This window comes from Rhea americana, unplaced genomic scaffold, assembly GCF_003343005.1.
Source record: "Rhea americana isolate MKP2758 unplaced genomic scaffold, rheAme1 scaffold_387, whole genome shotgun sequence".
Classification (NCBI taxonomy): Eukaryota; Metazoa; Chordata; class Aves; order Rheiformes; family Rheidae; genus Rhea; species Rhea americana.
Window position 1 is genome coordinate 387,511 of NW_028186520.1, and position 23,424 is coordinate 410,934.

General features: G+C 42.6%; 1 protein-coding gene across 1 annotated transcript in view; it reads left to right on the top strand.

Moving 5' to 3' along the window:
- The window catches only part of TTBK1 (tau tubulin kinase 1), a 124,023-nt gene that overhangs the window by 72,662 nt on the left and 27,937 nt on the right, over nucleotides 1-23,424 (top strand). The window contains exons 11-14 of the mRNA XM_085313470.1: nucleotides 8,638-8,792; nucleotides 9,593-9,812; nucleotides 12,733-12,908; nucleotides 14,598-15,156. Of these exons, the coding sequence (XP_085169596.1) occupies nucleotides 8,638-8,792; nucleotides 9,593-9,812; nucleotides 12,733-12,908; nucleotides 14,598-15,156 (1,110 nt within the window). The remainder of the gene's footprint in view (nucleotides 1-8,637; nucleotides 8,793-9,592; nucleotides 9,813-12,732; nucleotides 12,909-14,597; nucleotides 15,157-23,424) is intronic.

Consider the following 23,424-nt stretch of genomic DNA (forward strand, 5'->3'; position numbering starts at 1 on the left):
GAGGTTTAAAAGTATATCATATGGCATCTAAATTTGCCCCCATCAGCAGATCCTTGACGAAATTAAGAAAATTGAGGAAGTCTGTCTGCCCAGATATAAAGTCACCATTTGTTACAAAATTGGAATGACAAGATTAGAAATAAGGCAACAGAATAAAATACACATAAACATAATTGTAAGTTAGTTTATTGGTTCCCTTTTTCCATCTTTAATATATTTCAATTTAAGATGTACACTAATCACACAGCTAGGATTATGACTCTGAATGCTGGCCTGTAGCTGGACAGGCTTAGTATTTCATGAACCTACTCACCTCTTGTCAGCCTCTGAGTTCTCCTCTTTATTTGAAATAAATTATTATGAAAGGGCCGCTGCACTGGGGGAGAGCAAAGGTTTGGCTGGCCTAGTAGCATGTCTCCATCAATGCTGCATAGGGAAGAATATAAAAGAATGAACATCTAATGAAGTTTCCCCAGAAAACTCTGAAGGATCCTTGTAGCTCAAGGATCTCCTGAACCTAAAATCTCTCTGTAATTCATAGCCATCAATGAATTTGTGTTCCTCAACCTTGTCCAGTCTTCTCTTGTCCAGTCTCCTCATTTTCATCCACTGTGTTCTGTGACAAGTGGCTCCACGGCTTAAGTGCTTGCTGTGTGAAGAATCACTTTCTTCTGTTCTGAATTTGTCACCTGACAACTTCATTTAATACCCCTCAGGTCTTGTCTTGACTGTAACAGTGTACACTGAATCCCTACCCATTTCCCCTTCCCGGCCATGCAGAATCTTATAGACTTCCATAATATTGCTTCTTGGTTATGTTTTTGCCAAGGCTGAAGGATCACAAACTATTTAAATGCTTTTTGCCCAGAATGAAGACTTTTCAGACCTTTGATTTGTGTCCTCCTCTGAACTGTTTCCAGTTCTAAGATATCTTTTTGAGATGGGGAAATGTCAGCATTGCATGTTCAAGATGCACGCAGCCCCTGGTGTGACATACTGCAATTATGATACTCTGTTCCATTCCTAAGGCTTTCTAACACTATTTCTTTTATCCAGGGGCAGTGCATTTTTGTTGGCTCACATCTTTGTGTACAAAATAAAGCTTTTGGGTTTTTTTGCAATAGCATGAGGTTTTGGTAAATTCTTTCTTCCACTTCATTCTGAAGGAGTCAGTGGTGCATAAATGCTGCATGGGAGCCTCTGATAACAGATCATGCTGACTGCTTTGTCCTCCCTCACTGTCAGAAGTCTGATATATTTTTTTTCCTCTACTCTCTCCAGATAATTGTCTTCTGGCTTTGCAGGGTGCTTTGGGGTTTGTAGGGGAGCCAAACATGAGCCATAATGAGTCAGTCCCTGCTTCTTGTTCTGTGTAAATGGGGACAGTTGGGGATTGGCCACTGCTGCCTGTCCACCTTTTTCCCAGTGATCCATGCTCTGAAGCTTACCATCTTTATCTTCAGCTTTGCCACCACTAGCACCTGGGATTGTCTCACTTCATCCACCATTACCATCTAAGCAGATATGTATGTCAGTGTGAAGGATGGGAAAGGTAAAGGGCTGAGATACAGCTACAGACCTCAGCAATACCCTGCAGCACAGCTCATCTATTGCATGAAGGAAAAAGCAGGTGCATCTGCTGTCTTCAGGCTTGTTTTATCACTGGCATGGGAAAGAACTTTTAGGGGTGGAGGGCCATGCAGATACTTTACTTCAGTGACCCTTTACCTTTTTCTACCCTTCCCTGTCCTATATTGCTGTTTAAAAAAAATAAATAAATAAACAGGAAACTCTACTGCCACTAACAGCTGTATTCCTCCCTGTATCCCAGTTCCAGCACTATGGCTTTTTCTGTCTTTGTGTGAATTCTCTCCTCTCTTTCCTCTAGTCTTGCAATTCTCCTCCCCACACCCTTGTCCATATGTATTTTTTTTTTCCTTATTAGCCATCATGCTCATCTCCCTTTTTCTTGATTTAATAATCACACTGCTGCTTACCATCTCAGACTCTGTTCAGCTCCAGACCCTATGCTTAGATGAATGTGGTTCCTCATATAGCTACTCTGTCTTTCTCTTATGGCATTGCCAACACTATAATTCCCACCACTTTCTCTCTTAGCATGGAGCCAGGGCTGCCTTCTCTCCCTGAGAAGAAACCATGACATCTTTGAGCTTTTCCTGGGGAGGCTCTGCCCTACTTTGGCTGGGCCTGAGTGGAGAGAAGAGCCCAGGAAGAAGAGGTCTATCATCTGAAGAGTATGAAGAAGAGCAATGTGCCCTGCCCAGCTGTCCATCTTTGTGATACAGCCTTAGAAAACCCAACAGCAGCCAGCTGAGCAGGTGGACTCTGCTGCTAAGGACAGCAACACTGCAGTCAAGGAGAAAACAACTAATCAGATCAAGGAAGAAAGGCAGCCTCAGAGGGAGACATCTTCTCTTTCTCCTCCCCTTTTGTCCTTTTCTGTTTCATTTTTACCATCCATTTGACCCTGTGGCCTCAGTCCTGCAGTCTGGTCCTCTTCCTTTGTCATGGGTGAAGATTGAGCTTCTGTCTTAGAACAAACACAGCAAATACATATTGCAAGCTAAGACCATCTGCTCAGAAGTTTCCCTGAAACACTGGGAAGGCTACTTGCTACTATCCCACTGAGAAAACCCAGGGTGGGGTGAAGCTCTGACTGTGAAGGTGAAGGGAGTTAAGAAGAAATACTGCTGTTGGTGCTTTCTCTCTGGAGCTTTGTTACCAGAGCAAATGGGGGAATGGTTGGGGGAATACAGCATGTACTGTCCCAGTCTGCTGACAGTAAGGAGGAAAGTATGACTAAACCTAGATTTCATCATCCCTTCCATAGGGCACTACAGAAGAAAAAGAGCCTATACGGCCTTGGGCAGGAAGGAGTGCGCCTCATTTTTTTCTCTTGGTGCATAGTTGGCAGACATACTGTATCATTTGCAGGTAGTAGAGAGAAATTGGAGTATCTTCCTGTAACAAGGAAGTCTTAAGAGAAGATGTTACTTGCTCACATAACACATTTCACTCTCTTCTGTGAACCCCTGAGCAAAACTTTCCCTGAAATTTCCTCATCTACCAGCAACAAACCACATCAGCAGTCACTCACAAAGTTTCTGAAAGAAACGATGTATGCACATGCTTCGTACTCACTTTCCTTGCTTTTGTGTCCTGTCCAGGTACCAAATAGCCAGTCCTGTTACTACCAAGAAAATCTGTCAGGTCAGCCACTGTCTGCCATGAATTCCATGGTTTTCTGGGGATGCAAACTATAAAAACTTTAATGGAGTGGTGGATACAGGCATAATTGTGGTGGACTTTATATTTTTGCTGAAAAGAGATGCTCTGCCTACATTTATATTGATTGCACAATTGTGCATGTTATGGAATAAGTACTTTGGAAAACATATCCAGGCATATGAAAGATAAGATGATGACTGAAAAGAGTTAGCGTGAAGTTATCAGGGGCAAATCATGCCTGATCAACGTGACTGCCTTCTGTGAGGAGATGACTGGTTCTATGGATGTTGAGAAAAAAGTGGATGTGATTTACCTTGACTTTATATAGTCTCCCATTTTGTCCTTGTAGCCAGACTGGAGAGAGAGAGTTTGAATAGGTGGACCACAAGACTAGTGGAAAATTGGAAGGACTGCTGGGTTTCAGAGGGTTGTGATCAGCAATGTGAAGTCTTTTTGGTGGCTAGCTGCTAGTAGTGTCCCTCAGAGAACAATAATGGGGTCAAGGGTGTTCAATGTCTTCATAAAAGACCTGGACGATGGGACAGAGCACACTCTCAGCAATTTTGCAAACAATACCAATTTGTGGGAAACAGCTGATATGCCAAAGGGTAATGCTGATACTCAGAGACCTTGACAAGCTGGAAGGAACCTCATGAAGTTCATCAAAGGCAAGTGCAAAACCCTGTGCCTGGAATGGAATAAACCTGTTCAACGGGACAGACTGAGGACCAACTGGCTAGGGAGGAGCTGTGCAGAAAAGGACCTGTAGATTCTGGTGCTGACTCTGAGACAGCAGTGTGTCCTTGTCACAAAGAAAGCCAACCACATATTGGGCTCTATTAGGAAGAGCGTAGCCAGCAGTGGAAGGGAAGTGATTAGTGTCCTCTATTAGGCAGTTGTTAGATCACATCTGGAGTGCTATGTCCAGTTCAAGAAAAACTGATAAACTGGAGTGAGCTCAGTGGAAGGCCACGAAGATGGCCAGAGGGTAGTGCGCCTGGCATAAGTGGAGAGACTGAGGGAATTGAGTTTTTCTGGCCTTGAGAAGAGAAGGATCAGAGGGAATCCTATTTTTGCCTTCAGCTGCCTAGGGAGGAGACTGAGCTAGACTGTTCTCAGAGATGCACAGTGAAAGGGGGCAATGCAAAAGGTGCAAGCTGCAACAAAGGAAATTATGATTAGGTATATGGGAAAATAAATCACCGTGAGGCTGGTCGAACGGTGGAAGAGGGCCCAGAAAGGTAGTGGGATCTGCATCTCTGGAGATAGTCAGAACATAATCTTGAGCAAGGTGATCTAACTTAAAGGTAAGCCCTGCTTTGAGTAGGAGGTAGACTAGGTGATCTCCAGGGATCCTTTGCAACTTAAACATCTTGGAGTTCCAGCCCTCTGTCTCTCTAGCACGTCGCACTGAGGTTCTTATTGTGCTCATAATGAGAAACCCTGTGTGGCCAGGGAGTCCCTTGTCAGCCTTCTCCTGGCTGTGGTCAAGTCAATTCTTCTTGAGCCCAGCAAAAGGAAACTCAGTATTGGAGGCTGACCAGTGATGTGGAGACTGTTCTGGTCTCTAATGTCTGTAGGCAGAGGATCGCTGAACAGGGTCCAGTAACTCCTTGAGTGACTTCTGGGAGCAGTGGATGATGTTGGGACTGCTCTGTGTAGTTTCTCACCCCACTTTCCTCCTTATAAAGCTTTGACCTTTCATCAAAAATAGAAAGGGTTCAGAGAAGACTCAGAAGGATCAATGGCTTTAGAATAACAAATAAATATGTTTTTGGCTTGGTAGTGGCGAGACCTCAGATAAGTTCTGTACTTGACTGAATAGACTTGAGGAAATGACTTGAGGAGACGGATTCTTTGGCCTGCAAGAAGAACAACCAATGGGAAATACAATAGAGGTCTGTAAAATCCTGTATGGCCTGCAAATTCAAAGGCAAGGGTTAACAGAAGTTATAGAAGAAACTAACAAAAGTTGTTTTGTCTGAGTGAGGTCTTGAGAGCATGAAGGGATGTTAAGAATAAGACAGCTGAATTGCCAATTTTAGTGTGCAATTTCTTACTTCGGATTGCTTCCACACCAAAGGAATGGAAGGAGGCAAAAGCAGTGCTAATTTTTAAATGGCTTTGGAAAATTCCAATCCCTGAACCTGAGATATATAGCACAAGTAGTCAGGAACTGTGATAGAGACTGGGATTAGGGGACAGGTGGGTAAGAATAATGTAATGAGCAGAAGTCAGCATGGCTTTTACAAGGATAGTTTGTCTGCAAATTTGTAGAGTTCTTAGGAGTTACTGAGTATGTGGGCAAAGGCTCAAAACAATTTTTAATATTCATTTCTAGAAGTCATTTGACAGTGTTCCTTACCAAAGATCCACAGACAGACTAAATTCACTGAGGATAACAAGGAAGCTCCTCAGACGGATGAATAACTTGTTAACAAGTGAGATGTAAAAAAAACAGTTAAAAGAGAATGCCAGTGGAATTCAACAGAGCCCTGGGTTTAAACCAGGTTCTTCAACATGGTCATAAAATCGTGTGGAAAAGGTAGTGGATACCAAAGCAACAAATGTTGTTCATGTTCACGCATATTCTACTTACGCTAGGTAGTAGAGAACACAATTGACTAAAAAGAATTGTGTGACTTCATGGAAATGATTGATTGATAAAATAGCAGATGAAATTGGATGTAGATAGATGTAAAATAACGTGTATGGAGAAAAGGAATCTGAGCCTAAACTCTGTGGTGGGCTCATACTTACAATAGCTTTTTCTGGAAAATACTTCAGTTCAGTGCTTAGTAGCAGTCAGAAAACAAATATAATACTAGGAAGTATTAGAGTAATATTACAGGGCAATCAGAAAATAGCCTTCTATCACCATGTAAATCTCTATAAATCATAAATATATATAGTTCAGTTCCTGCATCTCGAAAGACTATCCTGAAACCAGTGAAGGCATACAGAAGGATGACAAGGATGGCTATAGATAGACGGACTTCCAGATACGGAAAGACTGATTAGACTAGTACAGTATACTTCAAAAAAGAGAGGACTGACATAGACATGACATCTTTAAAATGAACAGTATAATGGAAAAAGTGAGCAGAGCATGATTGTTCCATGCTTATTCTAATACGAAAAGGAGGAAGCACTGAATGAATTTAACAGGTAGCAGCAGGTTTAGATGAACAAAGAAGATAACACAATTTGTGAATTCTTTGACCTGAAGTATGTGTAGTCTAAAAGCTTATGCATTTAGATTTAGCAGTAAGATGAGTTCATCAGAGAACTCCCGTCTAAAGTTACTAAATGTAAGGAGATCCTCTGGTTCCCAGTCACAGATCTTTAAAATCTAGAAGGAGATATCGGGGAGATGTTGCTGGATGATTGCCATATTTTTATACTCTCTCCTTGACACACGATATTGTCACTATTAGAGACAGAACACTGGGCTAGATGGACCCTCAGCTGGTTCAGTACTTATCACTCTTAACATGTTTTCATTTGTTTTAAGTGGAGAAGCTGAGAATCTGGTGGTTTACTTCTTTTTCTTACCTGATTAATCCATTTGGCTTCCTCTTTTATGATGCCTTTCAGGGAGCAGGAATGGCGAATTCTACAAACTCTCTTTATTGCACTCAAATCCCAACTCTTTGTTGTCTCACCACTTCATCTCACTGCTTCATGCTTTGCTGAGTCTGCCTCACTGCCTGAGCAGTGATATTTTTGACTTGGTAGTAGCAAGACCTCAGACAAGTTCTCTACTTGACTGAATAGGTCACTATAATTGAGCAGTTTGTTTTTGATCCTATTAATGAGTATGTATCACTGCTGGCTACTGCTAGCACAGGACCAGTAGCCACTGTGCTAATTGTCGTTGCATCCATAATTCATATGGTAGCCATGATTAATAGGTGGGTTTTCTGAATTGGTTTACCACCTTGTTGCAGTTCAATTTAAGGAGTGCCTGTAAAACTAAGATTTCTACTGCTCTAATACAGGTAAAATATGATCTCTATTGCCTTCTTTTTCTTATCTTTCCAGTTTGGGAAGTGATGGTCTAAGGAAGGATAGTGCACCATTGCAGTTCTGGAGAGTTGCTAGGAACTTTCAAAGGAAGAAATAGAAGAATGAGAAATGCCCTTACTGAAAGACTGTGACTGTTTAGTTACTCACATTCAGTTGTGAACCAGAAATTCCTTGCCAAACAGCTCTTCTCTGCCCTCTCAGAGCAGAGAAGCTGTTACCACTGCCATGTCATGTCTGCTCCATCTCTGCTCTCTGGATTTGTGTTACTTGTCCCTTGGTTTGATGTCTTCCACAGTCAGCTCTGGGAATTCTCTTTTCTTAGTGAAACATTGTGGCATTGCAGGAGTGGAGCTGGAAATGGGAGTTTTACTATGGTTTTGGTAGAAGGTAGTAGGAAGAGGTGGGCTCTCCTGGCCTTATTTATACAGAATTTTTTCTGACCACGCAGATAAACAGAACTGGAATTTAAATGCAAAGAAGATAGTATTTTTATTCAGGGTAACTTTTATTCATAGCCTAGTGCTAATTCTATGCTATAAGTCAAATCTATTTGTCATCATATTCTGTCGTCACATTTACTTTAGCCAAATCCTCTCAATTTGGTATTACTTAGCTGAATAATGTTATTCCAAATGCAGGACCTCACATATTGCTATATTGATCTTGAATATTTCCCTCTGACAGTAGAATACCAGATTTCCCTAGATAATGCATTGATGCACAATGTTGACAGGATTTTCATTCTCTCTAATAGTTGTCTGTTCTTAGAAAGCAACTAGTGTAAACCACTGGGAGTTTGACAAGTGGATGAAAGGTACCTGTCATCTTTTAAAATGAAATTATATCGTGCCTTGTACAGCTTTTTCTGCAGCCAAATGTGACAGACTAGATTACGCATAGGCATATTGTTGAGCTCCTGACCAATCTATATTTGAGCCAGACAGTGCAATGAGTCTGCTTCATAGGACTGCTTCTTTTCTGCTATGTCTGTCTCCTCGGGAGGCCCTCAGGCTATGCACATCAAACATACCATTCTGCATGTGTTTAATCTGCAGGAAAGCTGAGCTGAACTTCAGACTTCAGCGTTGCAGTGAGAAACCAGCCTCATGATTTAATCAAATCAGTGTCAAAATGTTGCGTGCACTTGTGCAGATTTAAAGAAATTTCAGCTACCAAGCCAAAACCAGCCTGGGAAACAAATAATACGATTTTGTAACATTTGCTTTTCATTTGTTGGTACCTTTCATAGACAAGATGTAGATTATAAACTGCTATTGGACGTAGCACTCGTACTTTAGTTTTTTTGCAAAAGCTATTGTCAGTTATTTAATGTAACTTGTTCTTGTAAATTTATTCTAGCTCATCATGTCTGTGTTTGAGAACAGCATGAAAGAAAGAGGCATTACTGAAAATGAAGCCTTTGATTGGGAAAAGGCTGGTACAGATATCTTGCTGTCCACTAGCACCTCTACTCCACCACAGCAGAACACTAGGCAAACAGCAGCCATGTTTGGGTGAGTATTGCTGTCGTGCTGGTCAGGCTATGGACATGCTCAGTAACAAGCTCAGTGACAAGATAATTTTTGAAAGGTTCAAAGGCTGTTATGGTGCTGAGAAGTAAAATCTGCCTGGCCTTTGGCCAAGATTGATGAAGCCCGTATTTTCTATATTTTGCGTATTACACAGCGCAGATGGCTGGAGCTTCCCTGAGAGTATCTGCTGTAAAGCCTTGCTGTGCAGTAGGTTAGTGATATTTTGCTCAGGAGAGTGTGTGTGTTGGTCACACCTAGAACATGTCTCAGCCCTTCACAGTGCTTCATATGCTGGTTCAAAGGTACACTAAGTTCAATGCCATCCAATTAAACAAATCCAGTGAAAAATTGAGGAGGTTTAGCTCTTTGCTCAATTTTGTTGCTTTTGCAGGGGCTGACATTAAGAAATAAGAATAATCCTTAATAATGTTGCAGAAGATAAAAGCTAGAAAGCCTGTTAAGCCTCATTGGCTCATGTAGAGAGGAAAAGGCTCTTTTATAATAGGCACTCCTGGGGAAGCTCTTCTAAAGAAGTTTGCAGCCTGAGTATTGAGGGTCCCAAGACTCTTTGACTGATCCATCTGACTGTCTTTTTACCTGGATGTTATTGTGATCCTCTTATGCTTCTGTTTAAGGTTGTACACCCTGGATAACACTGGATTGCCTGTTTTGTTCAATGTGGAAATAAGCTAAAAGCCTTTGAGGAATTTCTGTGGAACCTCATGATAGGGCTGGTTCTTTAAATACTAATAATTTTATCTTTCTTCTTGTCTCTTCCTTAGGGTGGTTAATGTCACTCCAGTACCTGGGGACTTGCTTCGTGAGAACACTGAGGATGTCCTACAGGGTGAACATCTGAGTGATCAAGAGAATGCTCCTCCCATCCTGTCAGGCCGGCCAGTAGAAGGTCTTGGCCAGGCTCCGAACACTGCTTTCAATGAGGCTGAAGTTTGGGAAGAGACAGATGTGAATCGCAACAAACTCAGGATCAGCATCAGCAAAGTAAAGAACATTTATTTACTTACTGTGGTACTGGACTTAGGGCAGTGGGCTCTTAGACTGCTAAAAGCCACGTGGAAGCACTGTTGTGGCATACTACATAGTGCAGACCGAAGAGCCTCTCTTTGTGGAAGTGGCTAATGCCCAACAATTTTTGCTAGAGTGAAAGACATTGGGAATAATTCAGGTTTCATATTACACAAATGACCTTTTGGACCCAATAATACTAGAGTGAATCTTTCATACGATCTTTATGTCATTGTATAGGATCTTGATACTCTAAGCAATGGAATCCTAGCACTTGAGGAGCTGATATGATATCAAAAATGTTCTAGTATTGGAGGTTATAAGCCAAAATCTTGTTGCATCTTCAACTCTCAGGCAAGTAAATTCAGCCTGAAATATCTTCAAAGCCATGTTTTTCTAGACTTTGCATCATAAGCACTCTGATTTTTCTCTTCAAATCTTTTAACTTTCTAAGAGTAGCACAGTCTATAAACAGCATTTAATTTCACCATTGTGAAATTAGAAATTAGATCAGCTGGTGCATCTAGCACTAGCAATCTAGTTTTGCCTTTGTGAAGAAGGAGAAGTATCACTTAATCTTCTAGTATTTCTGTATTCAAAGATTACGTTAGACTTTTTAGCCTATCATAAGTTTCCTCATAATCCCTAAGCTTTTCCTCAGTCCATTCTTGTAAATGTGTTGTAATTTCTTGGAAGCATCCCAGCTGAAGGATGATTCTGTATTAAATATTAAGTTTAAGAATCCTCCAGTTAGATTATTTATTAGCTCAATTACGTATTTTAAGTAACTTAGTATTTGTTGCATTGATCTCAATTCTGTTTTCAAAATCAGCATGCCACATGGCATGACATCAGATATCTTACAGAATCTGTCTGTTAGCAGAGAAACCTGTATAAAACTGACTTGTAATATTATGAGGGTGTATCAGATTTGCCTAACAAACCCATCTAATGGATTTTGTGGACTAGCATTAATCATATGCTAAATCTGCCAGCCCTCTGGACCTGATCAGAATTCACATCAGTCTATACTGACACAAAATCAGCCCTTCTCTCTCAACCCTACGGATGTCTCCATTATCTTTAGTCTTATTAGAAAAGATTACTAGTGGACAAGAGGTCATCTCAACTAACTCTAAATTATCCCATGCAACTACTGTGGATCAGCATGTTATCTGTATGGAACTAATATATTACCAGAAGTATTCTCCGAATATTGAGAAATATAAACCAAATTCAGTAACTTCTTCACATCGCTTTATACACTAATTATATGCAGTCCCAGAAGTTCTCTTTTGAAGGCAAATGAAGTAAGAAAAGGCTACTAGAGTAGGGCAGTTTTATTTCCACAGCATACAAAGGAAAAGAGTATTACACAAACTCCTATCCCTTTTTCCGTTCCTGAGAACCACTAGGTACCTTGATGCTTTTCAGCCAGGTTGAGATGTGTGCAAGGGAGTCCTAACATCCTTTCTGCATGCTAGTTGTACATCATGTCCAGGTACTCAGCGCTGTCTCTCACAAGTCCTGTCATAACAGGAGCTAGAGGCAGGAGAGGTTTCTGCAAGAACCACCATGTCAACAAGTGACTTCTCTGCCAAGGGATATGCTTTTTCTTGACAGTTTTCTGCCAAATGAATTTCCAACCAGCAGTCTGCATGGCAATGAGCACTTCAATTCTGACAAGAGCAAGCGGGGCATCATGCTCTTCAAAGCAAAAGAAGCCTGTCCCTTCTCTCTGCTAGGGTTGTTATCTCTAGTCTTGGCTGTTCCTTGAGAAGGAACTGGCTTTCATTTAAATCACAGTCACCATAAAGAGAAAGAGGAGTGCTTGCAGATTTGATCTGCAAGGACAGAGCTTCACCTCTACTTGTAATCGCATGTATCCCTTGTGTCCCTTGAGAAGACATGGGCAGCTGGTGTGTAACACACCCTTCTGCTCTCATGCTGTTCACAGATTTGCCATTCTTGGCAATTAGAAACTTGCACTGGCACCTCACTACACACCTCTGCATAGAGACAGCAGGTAGCTGCTGAAGTTTCATGGCTGGCAGCACAACAGAGTTAAACAGAATTAAGCCCTAGGCTACTACAAGGCATTGGACCATTCTGATTTGGCAGTTGTGCCTAGGCAAGGTCTCCTCTCCCAGAGGAAAGCATCACTGTGGAAAGCAGAGGAAGGCTGTGCTACAGTCACCTACTTTTGTTCCTTTGGCTGCTGCCAAATTTTTTAAAAAAATTAAATTCACCCAGGTCATATGAAAATAGAAAATGCATAGAATATGAACTCTCAATGAACATTCAGTGTTCAGGAGTGTGTTCAAGTCTGCACTTCTCTAAATTGCTGATTTTGGGTCTGTAGAAAGGTCTTACAGATGTTCCAGCTTGTGGTTGAGTACATGTACTGGAGGCTTTTGTGTAAAGGACCAAGATTTTTTTTAAAGCCCCTGATAATTAGGAGTTGGCTTAGTTATATTATGCTCATAAGAAGCATAATATATGAAGTATGCACCTTGCAGCATAAAGCATGGACTTGGCTTAGACAAGGGCTTTTTCATACAGCTTGGCTCTGGCTCTTAGCAGATCTTGGATAAGCAGTTAGGGGTTGTGTGTGTGAGGTTAGTTCTTTTGGATCAACTGTTCAGCATAATTGCAATGCAAAGATCGTCCGGTAGAGGTGCTTAAAGATTTGTATTGAGTTTAAATCCATTCCTTGCTTTAATACCAAATAATTACCAGGGCATATGGGCCCTTCCATTTCTCCACTCACTGCTTGTGTAGATTGTGAAAATGCAGCTGCAACTGTATCCTGGAAGAAAGCACAGAGCAATGGTGAAGGATGGGAAATGAATGCCTGTGATCAGATTTTGAGATTCTCTGTGTTTATCCCTTACAGACTCAGTGCATGGTAGAAGAGGAGCAGAGAAATGGTGTCTGTCCCAGCTCCCCTGTCCGAGTGCCTCCAGAGTCTCCTACTGCACAAGTGCGCTCCCTAAGATACCGCCGTGTGAACAGCCCTGAGTCAGAACGCCTCTCCACTGGTGATGGCAAAGCAGATCTACATGAAAGAAGGTTTGCTCTAGCCTCCTCTTTTCAGATAGGACTTTGAATAGTGTCTTGAGGATTGACAGTTGAGACAAAGCTCATCATTAAATCGGTGGGCGCTGAAAGGTCTATTATGGGCTCATAGTATAGTACTCATGGACTTGGTTTATGACATTTGTGATGAGATGCTCATCTCACAGAGCAGCTAGATGTTTGATAATAAGGAGACTTAGTGAAAAGGATTCTTATCCCATCTCTGAATGGGAAGGACTCCATGGATGGACGGGGAGACGTTTGTCAAGGTGAAGGCAAAGAGACAGATCAGAGATAATTTAAGTAGTCACCAAGCTTTTGGCTGGCCTGTCAGTGACCAAAGTCATTTAGATGAGAAAGAAGAATGTATCTTCTTAGGATATATTGGGACGCACATATTCTGGGAGCTAGCTGGCAAACCCTGATATGGTGGATTTTGTTATTCCATTATTTTTCATTAAAAATAATATGCATTTTTCAGCATAAAGCATTGCACTTTTTTGCATGCACAAAGTATACATTACATCTAAAAGGCAAACTCTGATATTGAGGCTTACAGGAATATCTTATCTCAAATTCTCAGCAAGGAAAAGAACAAGAAACCAAAAATAACAAAAATAGTAATGAAAATAACCTGTTTAAAGTAGCGTGTGCTGGGAAACACAGGTATTATAAGACGCAGGGCAGCTGGAAATACAGGTGTTACAAGACACAAGGCAACTGGTCTATGGGTCACCCCCTTCACAGCCTGTGTTCCTTTCTCTTCCTCTTCCCACTGAAAGTAAGGACATAGACTGCAGTTGTAGGATTTAGTGGTGAAATGGCCCCTCTAAATGAGTTTGGGAAGATACAAGTCTTCTTCTGAGAGAAGATCTGACAAAGAGGGACAGTCACAAGGATATACTATTTGGAAACGAAGGAGGGTCAAAAAGAACTAGAGAGTGGCTGAGCCACTCTATTAATAAATTAGGGAGTGAATAACACATCTTGGGTCTGGCTGCGATCATCTTTGCCATTGGCTTTTCCAGCTGAGAGGCTATCTTGGCCATTAGGACTTAGGGAGGGTTTTAAAGGTATTTCTGCATGGTTCTAGAGGTTGCTGCTGTTTGGACTGTGCAATATGGGTCCCTGAACATTACACACCTTGATACCCTTTGTCAAAGGTTATTTGCCATATTTCCTTCCTGCTCCCCAAATTCTCCTGGGATCACTTTTGCCTCTTGAGCATTTCAGTGAAATTCCTGCTGCACAATGGAGATCAAATATTCTTGCTGCCTTCAGAGAACACATATTGCCACCACAGAGGCCTCAGTGGCCACCTTGGAGGCAGCTCAGTAGAGCTGAAGATGCTATAGGAACCCAGTAAAGAAACTGATAAGTCAGAGAGTAGATTTAGGGTTTTTTTCACAAAACAGCAGACCTTTCCAAAGGGGGAGAACACGTTGATGTTGTGGGGTGGAACTGGTTTGTACCCTGTCATTTACAAGGAAAAAAGATGCTGAAATGGAAGCATTTTAGTGGAAATGTGTTTATGTAGGTTCTAAAGAAATGCTTTAATGTAAGCTTGTCTTTTTGAAGACAAAAGAAATTAGTGAGAAGAACTACAGAGGTTTTCTCTCTTATGATCCCTAATTTTAACCATAAACCTGATGCATTTTTAATGGTGTCTTGTTCTGACTATAGATCTCGAATGGATTTACCTGGCTCTCCGTCACGGCTTGTATGTTCCTCGCAGCCAGCCCAGATGCTATCCATTGATACCGGCCAAGCTGACCGGCAGGCAAGTGGTAGGATGGACGTGTCTGCTTCAGTTGAACATGAAGCCCTCAGCAACGCTTTCCGCTCAGTACCACTGGCAGAGGAAGAGGACTTTGATAGCAAGGAGTGGGTTATCATTGATAAAGAGACAGAGCTGAAGGACTTTCACCCAGGTGCTGAGCCAAGCACCTCTGGAACCACAGATGAGGAACCTGAGGAACTGAGACCTATTGAAGAGGGTGAGGAGAGAAGACGCTTGGGGGCAGATGTTGCAGTCAGGCCGAAGATACATGATGGGCGAAGTCGGGGTATGCAGCCTGTGACTGAGGAGGATAGTTCCCACAGACATGAAGGACCTTCTCAAACAGTATCTGACAGTAAACACGAACAGCAGACAGGAAGTCAGGCCCACTCCCCGCTGCACTCAGCACCAGCTATCCGACAAAGGAGACGAGAGTCTGAACCTACTGGTCCTCAGAGACAGGTAAGATCCTCAACAGAGTCTCCTTTGCTCTAATCTGTATCTCATTGCCTAGTGTAGCACGGTCATTATTTTGGGAAACCTCAGCTGTGCTGGAGAAAGAAGTGATTTCCAGCATGGATACTCTTTTGAAACCCTTTCTGCTGATTTTTGCAAATGTTGTGAATACCTCAGAGGTGCTCCCTATAACTAGTAATGTTATTCCCTACTAAGGACGTACTGTTTTCAAGATTTTTTAACCATTTTGGCACAGGGACAGGAGGGGAGCATAGATCTGACTGGATATCTTTAGTCACTTCTCTTATTGCTGTCCCACAGTGATTTGTTAGTAACTGCTTAGTTGTATGGAGATCTTGCTACTAACTATTCTCCACTTAGTTTCTCAGCAAGCAACAGTGTTATATGTCAAGAGAGTACTCTCTAATCAAATCACCTGTCAGCACTGGGCAGGCCCAGTGCAATGCAGAGCACAAAATTACTCTCTGAAATCAAAATTTCTTTGGAATATCTAATACAAAGCTCAGAGTAACCAGTGTGYGCACACACACCATCGACCTTCAGCGTCTGGTGTTGTTGTTATCAGGTATTTACTCACAGAAATATTCATTAGCTACTTTGATTTTCCAGGGAGTCATAGAGGGTTTTTTTGATTTTGGCTTTGCTAAGGGATGAAGTTGGTATGCTAGTGAAGATTTCTCGTGCACATGTGATCCGTAAACTCAGCAGAGAGAGTTGGGTCTTGGGTCACATGCATGTTAGGGACAGCGCACAGTGATACCCACCTCCTGCAGGAGCCTTTGCAGTCTGCTTGTTCCCCTCCATCTCCCCTTCCTGAGCTTATTCTGCAGCAGAGCATTTCCTGGGCTGGGGAGAGGGCACAGGCGGTAACAAAACTGTATGGACTATAGCAAAAGAACATCGTCTCTCCATCCTTGCTTTGACTCTTCTCTCATCTGGGTCCCAGAGAGGTACAAGAAAACAAGGACTGTTTCAGCAGCAAAGCATGAACGATACAAACCAAATCCTTGCCTGTGAGCAGATGTTCCCTGCTAAGGTCTATGAGGCTGCACAATCTGCAGGAAGGATAGAAGTTCTGACAACACAGAGTGAATTTGCTCTATCTGTCCACTTATTAGGCTGGTCAATGCAAGATGCATTCACCCTCTGTAAGAAGGAGCAGGGGCTATTCACTGATATATTTAGCATACCCATAGAAGGCTGGAGGGGCCTCCTTGACCCTAACAAGTAATACAGTCCTGTGGAGGGACTGGGGAAGTTTGATATGATGCAGTATGAAGGATGCTTATTCACAGTGATACTTAAAAACTCTCATCCTACCAGGCAAAACAGTAAATTCATTTCCTGTCATTAAACAAAGATAATGRGTGATTGCTGCTAATGTATTAGACAGCCTCAGTTCTCTAGCAGGCTGCCTATTTCTTTGCTCTTGTGTTCTGAAATACCCTCTAGTTACTCCTGTGCCTAGTTTTGTGCTTAGTTGGGTCAACAGTGGATTTGTCTGAGTAGCTAGGATTTGCTTGTGCTTGCCCTGAGTCTGGATCTTTCAGTTGTCTYTGTATATACAGCCTTGAAATGATATTCATATTTTTCCTTTTCCTGTCACAATACCAACCACTGACTGTAAAAGGAAAAATCACTTGGTGCATATTGGAAAGCAAAAACCTGTTCTCCTTCAGTAGAGCGGAGATGGATGGGCAGTTGGTTAGGACCAGCATTTTCATGAGGGTAAAGAGCAGTTTTCCAAGGGCCGATATTGAAAACCTCAGTGTCTACTGACAGTGATAGAGGTTTCCTGCAGGCCAGGCTGGGCATCCTCTGGGTCTGTGTGAAACTGGCAGAGCGTGTGCATGAGTGAGTCTTTCTCTTCTTTGAATCTAACCTGAGCTTTTAAAATAGGTTAAAATGCCACTAAATGCAGAACAACCGTGGCTAAAGCCATAGGCCTTCTTATATGGATTGGGATCTCATTCTGGTCTCCCTAAAATTGGTGGATATGCTCTGGTGTCAATGGAATACTAACTCATAGCAAATGGGTAATCCCTGCTTTGATGCTTTCCTCTGTTCCCACAGTATATGAGCCATTACTTGTTACTTGGAAAAAGACAGCGACCTCTGGATTATCACAGAATCCCAGAATGGTTGAGGTTGGCTGGAATGTCAGGAAAGCATCCAGTCCAACCCCCTTGCTCAAAGCTGGGTCAGCTATAGCAGGTTGCTCAGTACCATGTCCAGTCAGATTATGAATGTCCCCAGGGATAGAGACTCCTTTTTCTTTGTACAACATGTTCCAGTGTTTGATCACCCTTATGGTAATCTCATGTCAGACACTACAATCATCCTTGTGGCTCTTCACTGAACTTGCTTCAGGATGTCCATGTTTTTCTTGTATTGGATAGCCTAGAACTGGATACAGTAGTCCAGGTGTGGTCTCACCAGTGCTGAATAGAGGGGAGGGATCACCTCCCTCAAACTGTATCCTAATACAGCCCAGAATGCTCTTGGCCTTCGTTACTGCAAGGCACATCGATGGCTCATGTTCAACTTCTTGTCCACCATGACCCCCAGGTCTTTCTCTTCCAAGCTGCTTTTCAGCTAGTCAGTCAGCAGCCTGTGCTTATACACAGGGTTGTTCCTCCTCAGGAAGAACTTAGCACTTTCATTGGACTTTCTGAGTCCTGTCCTCCCATTTCTCCAGCCTGTCCATCCCTCTGAATGACAGCACAGCCTCTGGTGTACCTACGACTCCTTCCAGTTTTGTATTGTCTACAGACTTGCTGAGGGTGCACTCTGTCCCATCATTTAAGTCAGTAATGAAGATATTAAACAGTACTGGCTCCAGTACTGACTCCTGGCGGACACCATTAGTGAATGGTCTCCAGCTGGATTTTATGCCACTGATCATAACCCTCTGAGCTCAGCTGTTCAGCCAGTTTTCATTTCACCTCACTGTCTGCTTATCTAATCCTTACTTCTTCAGTTTGTCTGTGAAGATGCTATGGAAGACAGAGTCAAAAGCCTTACTAAAGTCACAGTAAACAACATAAACATGAGTTGTTATAGTTTGTATAGCTCTTCTCTCATCCACTGAGCCAGTCATCTCATTGTCAAAGACTGTCAGATTGGTCAGGCATAATTTCCCCTTCATAAATCCATGCTAATTGCTCCCAGTCACCTTCTTGTCACTAATGTATTTGGAAATGACTTTCAGGAGAATTTGCTCCACATTCTTCCCAGGGATTGAGGGGAGGTTGACAGGTCTGTAGCCCCCAGATTATCCTCATGTAGAGGTCAACTGTTCATTCAAATGTCTGAATCTATTTTATTCAGACAGAATGCAGAGGGCTACTGTAATGCGGATGTGATGAATGGTGGTGTCCTGGTGAAACTGTGTGGTTGCTGCTGTAGGGAAAATGAAGCATAGAGGAGGTTTACGTGGAGTTTTGAATAGCCTGGGGAAATTTCTATCCAAAATATTCTCAAGTGTTAGCTGTCTTCCAGTTTCAGTTGACAATAAGGCAACTGCAGTGGAATGTAGATCTCGTGGGAAGCCCTGGTACCGAAGATGAACAAGACTGTCGTGAAACTATGTTTGGTACAAGCCCTTCCATCTGTGCACTGCTCAGCGAAGGCAGCACGCTGAGCACTTTGCCCAGTATGTTTCTGATCATCGATCAGTACTGCTGGAGCCTGACCTCCTCCCACCCTAGGCAGAGAGGATTATAGCTGGCTCAAGCTGTTGGGATGCTCACCAGCTTGCTTGTTAAGCAAGACTGCTTAACAGAGCTCTTAGTTTTCTTTAATGTTTGTATACTTTTTGCTAACCTAGTAACCAATCTCTGCTTAAGTTTATGCAGTAACATGCAGATAAAGCTATGTAAATAGTTAAAAATGAGTTTAAAAACTTGAACCAGCACTTCTGTTAACATACTAATCATGGTGCAGGATTCCTGTTACTATTGAAAAGCATTTGTATCTACACCTAGCAGTAGGATTCAAACATTTATCAAGTTCTCAAATATGTTGAGTAATATATCGACACTTGACAGCAATGGCAAATTAATTCTAGCTTCTATGTTGTAAAGAAACACAAATGTTCATGCATTTATGTATTTCAGACACAACTTGCTACTGTAAGTCTGTGCGCTTGGGTATTTCTTGACTCTGATTCTCCCTTACTGCTAGTGTAATTGGCATTGTACAAAACTTTTAAAAAAGCTTGCCTGCCTAAAACTTGACTACTTGAACAACTTCCATCTAAAAAACACAAGAACGTGAAGCAACAGTAGGAGATCTTATTAACTCTCCCTTTCCTGTCCATGAATATATTCTGCAGAGCATAGAGACTGTTTTGTTTATATAGTGTCTTGCAGTCCCGTCTCCCAGAATCGAGAGCAGAAAGGACTCAATGTGGAGGGGCACAAGTGTATCTCCTCACCAACTTAGCTGTGTAGTTTGAATCACTCTTAAACACCCCCCTCCAGTGCTATATTAGGCCTCTTTTTTAGGGAACGACCACTTCAGTGGCCCCAGTATGCCACTGCCTTCCTCCATTGATCTGAGTTGATGATTGGTCCTCAGACAAGGGCGAAGGGACACAGGAAAAGTGTGGCTCACAATAAGGACGGGGCTCTGACTTTTTAGGTGATCCACACTGCCTTTTTGATTTATGTGGCGTAGAGCTCTGGCATTGCCCCTGGGTCTATTACCTGAAGGAATTTTGTTTGATTTATACAGAAAACAGAAAGCTGAGAAGGACTTCTCATGATGATGCTTTGGGTCCTGTGGACCCAGACCCTGCAGCAGTGGTGAGTGAAATGCTTGGCACTCCCAGAGTAATTCCAAAGTAGAAAGCAGGAGGAGAAGGCAAAACCTACAGCTTTACTGGCTCTGAGATCGAAAGACAAAAATGGGCTGAAGCAATCAAGCAATGGAGAGAAACAGAAGATGGTAGGCCAGAAGATTTACAACACTGGGCAGAACAGGTCAGTCGGAGTAAGAAGGCAGGAGGTAAAATGCAAAGTGTCTTGGTTTCCTTTCCCTTCTGCAGCATCTTCTGTGAGCTAATCCAAAGGGACCCGAGGAACTATTTCTCAGTGGTGAGAAATGGGCATTTGCAGAAAAGGAGATAGACTCACATTGCCCCTCACTCAAGTTTAATTCCCATTGAATTGCGCTTCTTACGCAGGAGATTCTTTGACAGACACATTCTCCTGCTTCCCTCCCAATGAGAAAAGCTTGCCAGCTGATGGTGAAGGGTATATGTAGAGTTGGTCTTTTGTCCTTATACTCTTTCAATTCTGGGTGTGTATTCATTCATATATTAAGAATATAGGATCAGCGAAAGGATGGCACTATAGGGGAAATAAAGCTCATGTATGCATATTAAATGCATAGGACACAAAAGTCAAAACCTTAAGATGAATAGAAATTCTTAATTACATTTAATATGTTATTTAAAACAGATTGAGCTCTATCAACATCACATTTCTCTGAGATTTCATATGAGAGGTGTCATACTGTTCCTGTCCAGACACAGCAGAATAGATCTGAAGGAGGCCTGTCCAGGCTTGTAGCTGCCAATGGCAGAGAGATTAAAAGGGGGCAACACCTCCAGCTTTAACTGTGTAATTTAAGCATTAGAATATCAGTTAATAAATGCAGCATGTCTGTAACTTCAACTTAAGCTTGGAGACAGCCTTACATGAATGTGCTTGCTGGTAGGGCATTGCCCCTTTATGGCATGGTTAGGGTTTATGGCATGGTTAAGGTCTTTGGCCCTGTGCTGTACAAGAGGTCCATCTAAACAGTTGGAATGATCCTTTTTGGTCTGAGAAGCTTTTACCATGTTTGGATGCTGCATGCATTGGAAATCGTAAATACAATATGCTGCAGCCCAAACATAAAGTAAAATCTAATAATATGAAAGCCGTTATATTTAGTTGTGCAGCTTGAAAATAATATACTCAGGACCAAATTTCTACACCACGCGTGCAAAGAAGAGATGCTTGCTTTTATGAGAAATTACAGTTGGTCTCTAGAATCTGTCTCCCTCAGATATTCTGAGTCACAATGTTACATGATTATTGTCTGTGAATCTGTTCCATGCAGTACATTGAGGACTATGTGAATAATTGCTTTTCACATTTAATGCCTATTGCAAGCTAAGTAGTTCTTGAACACATAGGAAGATAGGTACCTGCCTCAAAATGCTGCAAAGATACTGAAGGTGGTAGACAAGTGACGAGGCTGGATAAATGTCAGCTTTTCTCCTCACAGGATTTGTTTACACGGGTGACCTTTCTAGTAAGCTAAGCAGAGCAGTGTTGGCTTAAGAAAATACAATAGTTCGCTTTCACATTTCCCAGTTACATATTGAAATCTGACAGAGACTTCCTAAAAAGAAATGCATCACAAAGAAGGGGATGGATTTGAGAGGAAAAAAAGTAATTCCAGGGAAAATGATCTGTTTTGGAACTGGAGGTTTGTGCATCCTTGTGATAGCACTCTTTCCATAGCTCAGGTGGAAAGCTGTGGAAGGGCACCAAAAGGCTTAGCATTTTCAGGGTAAAGAATCTGAAATCATTCCTGTCCTGCCTTTCTCTTTCATTCACTTTGTAGGGGGAAGTTAGGCACTGAGGTCTCATCAGGATACAAACTCAAACAGGTGTTGCGTATCCTTCACTTCCCCAGAACTGGAAGCCTTAACACTCCCCCTGCAGGTACTTGAATGTAAAAGTGTAGTCAGGAGTATAAGCATGAGAACAGGAAAGTCACTAACAGCCCCGTAAGTTGCTTTTGCAAACCTCTGGGGCAGCTTTTAGTAAGATTCATGAAAGAGCCCCTGAGAATCCCTCCGTATTAAATAAACACAATTATTTTAGCAACAGATTTTTCATGTGTTCTCATACACGTGATTTCCAAGTATGTTCCGAGTTTGACTGTTATCCATATGAAAGAGGTATAAGTAGCCTAATGACCTGTCAGAATAAATGATGCCAAAGGAGCAGAGAGGTGAGGCATGTGGCCTGAAGAGACGTTTCCCAGTAGCCAGAGGAGGGAACTGATGTGAAGGAGTCTGACGCTCCTGGTGTCGTTGATGTTCGCATGTGGCTGGGGAAAGGAAGGCAGGTCCACTGTAATTGCAGACTCCGGTTGTGTCCATAGGATCTTTGGGAATATGTAGAACCAGAACAGTAAGTAAGCCCAGCATAGAGCAAAAGCATTTTCCATCCACCAGCGAAGATGTCTGCAGCATGCACATCGCAAACCAGGGGCGAGTCAAGTCTTTGCCTGACACCTTTTCCTCCACTCTTCTTGGTCTTTTTCAGTTGGAGGAGGACAGGCCTTCTCAGCACTCCCTCCCGAGGTACAGCCCCCTGAGAAGACTGGCGTCCTCCGTTTTCTCCTCCTCAACCCTGGAGACAGAACACTACCCTCACGTTGGTGGTACTTTCATACAGCGCAGCCGTTCAGCGGAGAGCAGCCCCGTGCGCATGCCCCACCGCAGGCACATGCCCCTCACGGCAGGAAACCACAGACTCATGCCTTCCGTCCTGCGCATTTCCAGGTCCCAGCTCCAGCAGGTGTGGGCCCGCTTCACACACAAAACATAGTCTGTTCAGGGAAGCAGCAGTCTCCATAATGCAATAATAGATCCCACCTGCCCACAATGTGTTACCACTTAATGCAATATTGAATCCCAGACAACACTGGCCTAAGGTACTGTAACTTCCAAAGCCCCTACAAGCAGACCCCACTGAGACTGAATACATCTGCCTTTCTAAACCTCCCAGCAACCTGGGCAAGGGGCTGCAGCATGATCGAAGACAAGAATGCACGTGGTGAACCTGTAACATATTAAAAAGGTGGAGAGCAGGGCTCGTCTCGGAGTCTCACTTGTATCCTGCAGCCTTGGGGTAGGGAGTGCAGGCTGCCTCACTGAATGCTTGCAAGCAAGCTCCAAATGCTGTCAGTTTGTGACTGGCGCGGAGAGGCCACGGAGGTTTCAGCAAGCGTGACCTTCCCCATGCAAATCAATTCAAGCTTCTTTGTTGGTATCTTACCCTGGGCCAAATCCATAGGCCGTTTTACTCCATCTAGATACAGGCAGACTCACACTGGAAGCTCACCTGAGGCAGGACCTCAGAATTTGTCCCTCTTGTGGAGTTATGTTCATGCATCTCTTTGTTGCTTTGGCTCTGGAAACACCCATGCTTTTTACAGTTTTGTTTCCATGCAGTGACCACATTT